The sequence below is a fragment of the Eschscholzia californica genome, unplaced genomic scaffold, assembly GCF_041429995.1.
Source record: "Eschscholzia californica isolate CP2 unplaced genomic scaffold, dmEscCali1.0.p SCAF_5, whole genome shotgun sequence".
NCBI classification, from domain to species: Eukaryota; Viridiplantae; Streptophyta; class Magnoliopsida; order Ranunculales; family Papaveraceae; genus Eschscholzia; species Eschscholzia californica.
In genome coordinates this window covers 33,593,411-33,604,210 of record NW_028238472.1, presented here as the reverse complement: position 1 = coordinate 33,604,210, position 10,800 = coordinate 33,593,411, and the positions used below count along the sequence as shown (strand labels likewise).

Here is a 10,800-nt window from a genome sequence, read left to right as displayed (position 1 = left end):
AATACGGTCATAAATTGAATGAAAATCAATGACAACGAAAGTAAATTTATCGTTGTCATGTATGAGAATATGTCATTGTATAAACAATGTGAAAGAAAATGTCGACAACAAAGTTGTATTTAAAAGTGACAAGGAAGTCAATTTACCAAAAAATGTGTAGAAATAACCAAAATGATGGTTTCGGAAAAATTGTCGACAAAAGATTTTTTGTCGTGAAAATGTCGAAGTCGCGGGTATAATTCCGGAAGAAAAAGTCTATTTTGGAAAAAAATATAAGTCATCACAAAGTATGATCTTGAAAATGTCACGATTGAATCCGGAATGAAAATCAAAATAGAGATTCTATTCGTTGAAAGAAAAATTCTATTCGGTGAAATATTCCAAAATGTAATTTGGTAGGAAAGACAAGTCATCATAGACAAAGTATGAGTTGGAAAATGTCACGAAAGAATCCGGAATTAAAAGTCAAAATAAATATATTCTATTCGAGGTAGGAAAAGTCCAAAATATAATTGGAAAGAAAGATAAGTCATCATAGACAAAATATGAGTTTCTAAATGTCACGGGTGAATCCGGAAATAAAATTAGATGAAATTAATCTAATTTAGTGTCACAAATAGAAGAGAAAGGTGACATTGCGTCACAACTATAAATAGTTGGGTATAAGTAACAGTAAACGTCTGTCACAAAATAAAATTTCCAACAGTATGAAACCATGGCAAAAAACTTGTGTCGCAATTAGAAAAAGTTGGATATAAGTGACAGAAGAGGTCAGTCACAAAATAAATTTCTGACAGTGAAAAACTGTGGCAAGTGACTGTCACAAAATAGTAATAAGAGAAGTCGTCACAAATTGTTAATTTGGGGAAATTGAAATCTCTAACAAGAAATTAGGGTTTTCCTAAAGTTAGGATTTCTCAATCTCGAATTAGGATTCAAATTAAATAAGAGAAATTACATTTGATGTGTATGAGGCTCCTTATCCATAATTGGTATAATCTATATCAATCAAACTCGACCATGAATTGCCGGTGATGAATCTGGTTCGCAGAGAGAGAAAGCTAAAAAAAAAGTGATTTTCGGTCATAAAATAGTTGATTCTTCACCAAATAAAAAAAATCGATTGTTTTTAGTCCAAATCGATGGAAGTGATCGATTGGTAACAAAAATATTCGCCGGAAATAGTCGCCGAGGTTGAACCCTAGAGTTTTTGTCTCGGGAAAGAAGAAGATGACGGTTGGGTCAAAGCCTGAACGAATTCGCGGGTCAATGTATATTGACTAAGTCAATAATGACGTCAGCATGTGTAATGAAACACGGGTCAACAGTGATTGCCTAAGTCAGCGTGTTCATAAGGGTCTGTTTGGTTGCAGATTTAACTAAAAACCGGGTCGTCTTTGTTCCGGAACGGGAAATCTGGTTAGTTGAAAGTGAACCAGATCCGTGATTTTGGTTCCGGAAATTTCTATTTTTAATTTCAAACCTATTTTAGGTCTAAAAAAATTCGAAAAATTTGTAAATAAATCCGAAAAAATTGAAAATAAATGTAGAATCATACCTTTGTTGGAGAGGAAGTGTGTCTTCGATAAACTTTAATAATCCCATAAAATCATCGATAATTTCGGATCTCCTATTCTTAGTTGAAAAAGTTCTTCTATTTTTAACTTAATTTTCTCGTCATAATCACAAGACTAATCTTGGAAAACAAATCGTATACACCATTGAAATATAATATAATCACAACTAAAAGAAAAGTTGGAATTTGCGGAAACATAAATCAGGATCAATTAACCTGCTCTGATACCATGTTAAATTCACGATTGTATAGTAATCGGAGATATAGACATGAAATAAAAGACAAGATAATTTAACGTGGTTCGGTCGAATACTCAAGACCTACATTCACGGAGAAATAACTCTTTATTAATAATTCACCACATACAATTGTATGTGGGTTTGATCGATTACATTGGTCGGACATAACTCCATGATTTGAACTCTATAACCCAACTCATATTTATAGAGTGATTCGGGTTATCTAGTTTCCTAAGTTTCCTAACTAAACTTAGGAAAGAATACAATATTTATCTAAATATAATTATAATAGATATCTTGAATATATCTTCACATATCTTGGATTCTTCTTTATCGTCGGAGCTCTTCATCTCGATCCGTCTCATATATTTTATATCTTCCATATATCGTATATTAGTAGTCACCATATCTAATATATCTTCCATATCTCAATAGAGATTATGTTTGCTATTGAGCATACTTTAAACCCATTGAAATTAAAACAAGGCAGAAATATCATAAGGGCTTCATTTTTCACGTTGGGCGATCTTTTATCCAAATCCCTCTCTCTCTCTTTATAAAGATTTCTATTATCTTCTTCAATGGCCCGAACCATTGAGAAAAATCTATAGAGAGAGAGAGAGGGATTTTCATCTGTAATATCTTAAGGCATGTGTTAATTGCCGGCCTGTAAGTAGAAAGATATGGATATTATGCTTTTCATCTGTTTACCTTTGGTAATTATTTGAGGTACACTATTATTTTATTCTTTTTTTTTTTTTTGAAAGTTATTATTTTATTCTTTAGTTTGAACTTTGACCAATCAAAACCAATAAATCCAAAAATAGATCAATTTTAGGATCAGCCAGATCTCTCCTTCATTAAATCTGACATTCCGTTGATTTAGTGATTGTGACTCAGATGATTTAGTAGGATTTTTGTTAGTTTAAACTTGTCCTTCACATAATCCAAATACGGAAGTTTTAAAAACGCCACCAAAAGTGTTATCGGCACTCCTTTCCTCACAATCTTTCTCCAAGTTTCGCTTCGAGGAGGACGCCGATAACAATTTGGAGGGACCCTTTAGTTACTACCCTTCAGAAATGTTCTAAATTGTCCTGAAGAGCAAACTTATATAATGTCTCTTCTAAAACTCACAAACATAAGATATGAGTATTATATATTAGAGCTTCCATCAGTATTTCTTTTTTGCTCATTTCTTCTCTGGTTCTGTGAATTGGCTGGTTGATGATGGTGAATAGCCTGGTGCAGTTGGTGAATACTCAGCACTCGGACTACACGTCAAAGAGAGCCAGCGACAGAGATAGAAAGAGAGAGACGAGAGAGTAGAAATAGTTAGATACGCGGATTATCTTTGTGAAACCAGTATTCTGTGAAAAAGGTGAAAATTCAGAATCCATACCTGAACTGTGGAGAACTAGGGCTGTACTCTGGGCTCATACCTGCATTGTTTGGACTGTGGAAAGACAAAGATCAAAAAACAAGACCGTACGAAATTTCAGTATCAAATTCACATATGAAACTCAATATGATAAGTTGATTACTACTGCTGTTCTTCCAAGTACGGATTGTTAAGATTCGCCATTTTGGCATTAAGGGTAGGAGGAATATCTCAACGATTTAATGGGGTAAATAAAGAATAACGTTATACCTGCTTGGACTATAAGTTGGGCTTGAAGGGGAATAAGACGGCGAAGTCGGTGAATACGATGGAGAAGTTGGGCTGCAACAGAGTAACAAATTAATAGAGATGAAATTGGATAATGCCAAAGTAACTTCATAAGTATCTAAGAGAACATTGACAAGTATCATTCATTTCACCTGTAATTTGGAGAAGATTCATTGTATGGACTGGATGGGGATATCGCTGGACTGCTTGGTGAGTATGCCAAAGATGGACTGTACTTGGCTGAAGAAGGATTGTAACTGGGTGATGTCGGGCTGTAGCTTGGAGAAGTTGGGCTGTAGCTAGGAGAAGTTGGGCTGTAACCAAGAGAGGTGGGACTATAATGAGGAGACGTTGGGCTATAACCAGGTGAGGTCGGGCTGTAGGAAGGTGAAGTCGGGCTGTAATAAGGTGAGGTCGGGCTGTAGGAAGGTGAAGTCGGGCTGTAATAAGGTGATGTCGGGCTGTAGGTAGGTGAAGTCGGGCTGTAATAAGGTGATGTCGGGCTATAGGAAGGAGACCCGGGGGTATAGGAAGGAGACCCAGGGCTATAGGAAGGAGAATTGGGGTTATATGCTGGAGTAGTTAAACTATAGCCTCGAGAAGTTGGGCCGTATCTAGAAGATGAAGGATTGTAGCTCGGTGAGCCCGGGCTGTAAGTGGATGATGAGGGAGAGTACAACGGACTGGTAAGAGAATATAATGGAGAGGTTACACTGTAGTGAGGATTGTTAGGATCGTAATGTAAGGGACTATAATCAGGTGAAGCAGGACTCTGACCAAGATGTGTAGAATATGAGGGGCTAAAACCATGAAATGGGGGACTATAGCCGCCAGTAGTTGAAGTAGGAGAAAGAACCATTCTTCTAGTATATGGAGAAAACAAAGCATCTGATACCGGCGATGAACAAGCATTTGGGCTTGGCATATAATCTGGTGACATCATTGCGTCGAGATATGGAGTCCCTGTGATCGGTGTCGCACCAAAATCAAGACCTTCCATGTAACTAGGAAATTCAATCTCAATGGCTTTCTGCAACATTTCATCATTCAAAAGTAAGGTAAAATTTCCTGTTCCAATTGGGGCAAGTTGACCCAGTATGATATTTTCCGTAACCCCTCTGAGATAATCTGTTTCAGCATAAACTGCAGCATCCAAAAGAATGTCGACAGTTTCTTCGAATGAACATCGCATCAGTGGCCCAGTATCATTTCGGTTGATACCATGTCGAGTTATGGCCATTAAGTGACCTCGATAGGTCATGGTGTCACAAAGAATAGCCAAGTGCCGATAATTAACATAAGATCCATCGAAAGATATAACGGCACGTAATTCGTCGAGCAGGGATCGACGAACAGCTTCAATTCCGAGAACTTCTATCACTTCGATTAAGTGGTTACTGGTGGTCCTTGTGGCATCGACATCCTCATGGAACATAACAGCTAACAGATTAACACCTTCAGTATCAAGCATCCATTCGATTTCTGGCTTAAATCCTTCGTTCTGATCGAACTTGATTACTTTCCCAGACTTGATAAACACCTTATTGATACCTGGAATTCCTCGAAGTGCCATTTCTGTTAACATGTTAGATTCTATCTTCTTAAGGAAAACATCGTCTTCTGCAGATGCATCATCCAAATCTCTTTTGGGAGTTTCATTATCCATGATACGTATCCGAAGAATCAGTTTTTCAGCATTGTCATCGTTAAATATACAAGACAAATCAGTCAACCCACTGTTAAACTCAAGGTTGATCTTCTCGGCAATATCGGCCATGCTCAATTTCTTATCTATCATCATCTCACGGTTTAACTCTATTCGGAGAACCCAAGGAGAAATTCTGTCTGGGTCAACCTCTTCATCAGGCATTTCGTAGTAGGAGTTAACAAAATCAACATCCTCTTCGATAACGGTGTTCATAGGATCTGGATCATACCATACCTCAGTCGCTTGTGTTACACTTCGTAAAGTAGTATATTCCAAAGCACATTGTACATTCTTTGCCTTTTCCTTTGACTTGTTAACTTCAGGGTTCAAGTAGACAGAGAGTGAAGGTGTTTTTATGTTCTTTGCCACATTAATAATCTCTCTCAACCTCGGAACACCGAGAGTCACATTCTTCGCACTAACACCAGCATAGTGAAAAGTGTTTAGAGTCATCTGGGTAGCAGGCTCACCAATTGATTGGGCAGCGATGCACCCAATCATCTCTCCTGGTGCGACTAATGACTGTAAGAAGCGAGATTCTATCTCACCGATAACCCAATCAAATGCTTCACGTGTGAGCCGGTATTCTTTCAGAACCCTCTTACTAGCAAAAGTGCTTCTGAGCAAAATGTTAAACAACAACGTGGCATTTTTCTGAGCCTCCATGCTCATTGAATCATTACCAGGAACAACATTCAGCTTCTCCTGAAGTTTATCCATAGCCTGTACAATTTCGATCGGGTGCATATCAGATGGCCTTCGTAAATCAATCTTAAATGTTTTCTGTGCATTCCAGATAAGCCTCTTTAAGTTCACAGGCATTGGCCAGGAATTATCACCCGTTGTAGTTATTTCTGTTCCAAGTTGGTACCTATCATCCTCCAGTTGCTTAAATTCAACATCAAAAATACGACGACACTCTGGAAAATCTTTCAGATCCTTGACGTGTTCAGGCAACATGTAACTTGGGCTCCAGTTTTCGTTGTCAATCTCGTACCTGAAAACCTTATCAAACTCTGACTTCTTCATTTTTAGAGAATCGAGCTTTTGCGATTCAATCCAAACAGCGTCCATACCATCTTCTCCATAAAGAAACTGAATTACATCTCCTAAAGAGTTTCGAACTGTTCCGTCATATTTGACCATAATATCTTCCATAGCCTTTACAAGTCGTCTCTGAATATACCCAGTCTCAGAGGTTTTCACCGCAGTATCAATAAGACCTTCCCTACCTCCCATAGCATGAAAGAAGAACTCTTGAGGAGTCAACCCACGTAGATATGAGTTCTCCACAAAACCACGACTCTCAGGCCCATTGTCATCCTTAGTGAAGTGGGGTAATGTTCGATCACTGAAACCATGTGGGATTCGTTTACCCTCAACATTCTGCTGTCCCACACAAGCAGTCATTTGTGATATGTTAATGAAACTTCCTTTTGATCCTGCTGTCACCATAGCCTTCAGGTTGTTACTCTCAGCCAAGCTCTTTTGAGCACTACTTCCGGCATCATCACGAGCCTTGTTCAAAACCTGAAAGAGGATTATTGCATTAAAAAGGAAACAGAATAAATACAAAGAACAAGCGGAGGATGAAACCAGTATAACCAATTGACTTCAAACCTGGTTGACTCTGTTCTCGAATGATTCAATCATAGTTCGACCAGGTTCAGCTTCTAGATGCTTCTCTTGGGCAGCTCTGATTAGGTATTTGACATCATCCTTTGCTTTAGAAATTGTTTCATTAATTTTTTCCATGGTTGAGGCATCGGCAATGGTATCCCCAATACCAATACTAAAAGAATGCTGTAAAAGCCAGTAATTAACAAGCCACTGAGTGTGACCGAGAAATTTACGGGCAGCATCAGGTCCAACTTCTTCCCTGCATATAGATAATACATTAGAAATCAATACTATAGATAGCATCCTGTTTCAGAAAAAAATAAAATTTATGTTATATCGTACCATATGACATGAATGAGACTTCCAGTGGATGTCCCAAGTGTCCTTTTGCACAGAGTACCGGTGAGAAGCTCCCCTCTCTCTATCCTGACCTGGGTGTCTCCAGGGGTTATAAAACCAGTTTCAGACTCTGAGTGCCAAGCAGAGGTTCTCAGGAGATTTATCTGCTTTGGAATAATAAGATTAAAAACTTGTTTCCCTGTCCAGAGAGGTCTAGGCTTCAAAATCGCTGGTGCGGGTATATTCCAATCGAAATCTTCCAACCACATCAGAATGTTCATGAAGACATCCTGCGGGGGGAAAAACATTTTAGTCTTATAAAATTTCTAGGACAAAGTAGATTAGATTCAAGATTTACACAATTTATCACCTTCTCTATAAATGTGTCTCTTTTTGTGATTTTACGGCATCCTAAGAGTGTATCCTGGACAATACCCATAACAGGCTTATTTGATTGAGGTGATACCATGCACAGCTGTACCATCATGAGTTCTGTAATTTCTGCTCTAGCTTCGTTTGACTGAGCCACATGCATGTTCATTTCATCTCCATCAAAATCAGCATTGTATGGGGTTGTGACAGACAAATTCAAACGAAATGTTGAGTACGGCATAATCTTAATTCTATGCCCCATAATAGACATTTTGTGTAGACTAGGCTGTCGGTTGAAAAGAACAACATCCCCATCAGTCAAATGTCGCTCTACCTGCAAGTTGGCAACAAGGTCAGATGTAGTGAAAAAACCGTCACTTAACTACAGAGAACTACATAAGATGAGACATTAAACCTTATATCCGATCTCTAGATGATGATCACTGCTTTTTTTCAAGTAACGAAGATCAAGTCTCTGGCCATCTTCCCTTATGATGTACTTCGCCCCTGTTTTACCATAGGGAGGATGAGGTCCGTATTCAACGAGCTCCTTCAGTCTGCAATATTACAAGAATCACCTTCAGAATAATCATAAATCCAGAATTTAAGACAGAAGTCACAGAACTACAACAATCAGAAACCTTTACCTCTCAATGTTATATGGAGTGACAGTTTCTGGATAAGTCAAATTCAAAGCAATACTCCACGGCACGCCAAGCTCATCAATGTTAATATTGGGATCTGGTGTGATGACTGTCCGAGCTGAAAAATCTACACGCTTTCCCATCAAGTTGTTCCTAATTCGACCTTCCTTAGACTTAAGCCTACTACATATAGATTTGATGGGTCGACCCGAAAGTTGCGTTGCCTGACCATTAAAGATCCAATAAATTAACCTCCATAACGAACATAGAAATAAAGATCGATGAATTAAGCTACAACAAACTCAAGATTAATCACGCAAACATACTCTTGGCTGACCAGGCAGCTCATTGTCAAAATAAGTTGCTATATGGAACTGAAGTAACTGAGCGAACTCTGATATAATGTGAGCAGGAGCTCCATTTCTCTCCTGTTTCCGCAGATTCTCATTGTGTCTTATGATCATAGCCAACTGATGAGTCAAGTCATCCTGAATGAAGAAGGAATGTTGTCATAAACCGAATATATATCAAATTTCCAAATATATACAAAACGAGCTAAACATAATTCGCCTTAATCACCCATTAAATTTTTCTTAACCAAATAGAGTCTAAGAATCGAAGAAAAATAAAATCTTGCCTCGCTCCTAATAGACGTATCCATCATAACTGAAGGTCTCACAGGAGGAGGAGGGATTGGAAGGACTTGCAAAATCATCCAATCTGGACGTGCAAACTTGGGGTTCAGACCCAACATAATAGAGTCTTCATCACTAATACGCTTGAGAACACTTAAAACCTGACAAAGATGCAACATTATCATAATTTGGCAAGACAAGAAACAACCACAAGATATATGAAAAGGTTAAGCAATCAAAAATAACAAAAGGAATAACAAAGATCATGTTCATATATAAATATACCCTTTCTGCAGAAAGTTGAAATTTTCTTTCGGTTGGTTCAGGGAGCTGTTGTGGGTCATCATTTTTCTTCGCCTTGTATTCTCCTACCATTTTCATACCTTCAATGGTAAAATTTGGTTGTTGAGCACCACAACCCCCTCTGCTCTTTTTCAGTGGTTGACCCAAATCATGATCTTTTATGTCAAAGTCATCACCACCATCACACTTTTTGTTCTTACAAGCTTCCATAACCATTTTTAACCTTTGCTTTGGATTCTTAATTCTTTGAGATTGCTTAAACTTATAGTCCTCCTGAAAGAATTAACATCAGTTTCAGAGTAGTACATTTTAGAGAGAGAGAGAGAAACTTAACCAAGAATCAAAACATCTATCTGCAAGAATATCACCTCATCTGCAAGAATCTTAGAGCAATTGAAGCAGACACAACGCATTATACTAAGCACAACTTTCATAAACCCAATATGAAACATTGGCTTAGCAAGTTCAAGATGACCAAAATGGCCAGGGCATTCAGCCATGTTAGCAGTACAAGTTTCACACTTTATCTTCCTGTCAATTGTACCAAGCCTAGGATCACTCAATCCTCCTCTTTTAGGTTTTCCCTTCTCTTTCGTCTCACTGTGTTCAATCTGCGCCACTGACATTTGTCTCTGCAGAAAAACAATGGAATCAATGAATGATCCAAAAAGAATGTCAAGATTCAGAAAGAAACCCTAGAATCACAAAAGTGAAAGAAGATTACAATTTCATCAGGGCTGAGAATTCCGAATTGAACGCTTCTCACTTTAGCTGTTTCAGCTGGTGAGTATGAAAATCTCATATCCATTGTGTTCGTTTGATTGATTAAGATGTTAATACAAAATTAGGGTTTCAGATAAGTAATTCAAATCGTTTATGTTTTGGTTTAGATTTTGAAGTTTTGATTTATATTTTGTCTGATCTGTGTTTTCTGTTGATTCAAATACCCTTCCGATCGACGATACGGCGTCGCCGATTTTCTCTCTCCTCTTGCTTCGAGACGAAGAAGAAGAAGAAGGAAGTCCAATGAGAGAAAAAGTGACCCCTCTATGCGTATTTATAGACAAACTAGCCGCCTTAGGGCTTAGAAAGAAAGTTTGAGCCGGGTTGTTTGTCGTGTCCTGAAACCCTAATAAGCGAATCCCGAACTAATTCCGCCGACTACTATATTGCTAATAAAATTGAATGGAGTATTTTTTTTCGATGAGATTGCTATTTTTTTCGATGAGATTGCTAGATTCACTTATTACTGTTTCCTTTATTTTCTATACTTATTACTAGATTCACTCATAGTCAGATAGTCTGCAATTGGTCTTGCAACGAAAAAAAACATATCAAATTGGTTAATACAGCTATCACATTTTTTTCTATGCTATTTCCTTTATTTTTTAGTAATCACCGTATTAATTATTGGATCGGTTAATAACATTGAGTTGATCAGTTGGATTTATCACATCTAAATGGACAGAAGTTACTGATTTTCTAGTTTCTTTAACTAACCTATCCGTTTTATGATTCGTTTGCTTTCAGATGAAGGAAAATCTTAGAGCATCTGATCGTTTTTGTTTGTTCGATATTGCTCAATTATATTTGTCCTGGCCGGCCCATACCGTTTAGAACCACCATAAAATAGGATGCTACTATACGCAACTCTAATTTTACTAAAGACAACTATTGGACAAGAATAACCCAATA

General features: G+C 37.7%; 1 protein-coding gene across 1 annotated transcript; it reads right to left on the bottom strand.

The window, feature by feature from the left end:
• Positions 1-2,719: 2,719 nt before the first annotated feature.
• On the bottom strand, positions 2,720-10,348 carry LOC147538734 (DNA-directed RNA polymerase II subunit RPB1-like). Its single transcript, XM_086644697.1, has 14 exons — positions 9,830-10,348; positions 9,474-9,737; positions 9,088-9,378; positions 8,805-8,963; positions 8,494-8,655; positions 8,171-8,391; positions 7,939-8,080; positions 7,522-7,857; positions 7,155-7,441; positions 6,813-7,071; positions 3,637-6,722; positions 3,467-3,538; positions 3,218-3,271; positions 2,720-3,089 (listed from the first exon to the last, which is right to left on the bottom strand). The coding sequence occupies exons 1-14, from the start codon at positions 9,911-9,913 to the stop codon at positions 3,008-3,010; spliced, it is 5,499 nt and encodes a 1,832-aa protein (XP_086500823.1). The 5' UTR covers positions 9,914-10,348; the 3' UTR covers positions 2,720-3,007.
• Positions 10,349-10,800: the final 452 nt, after the last annotated feature.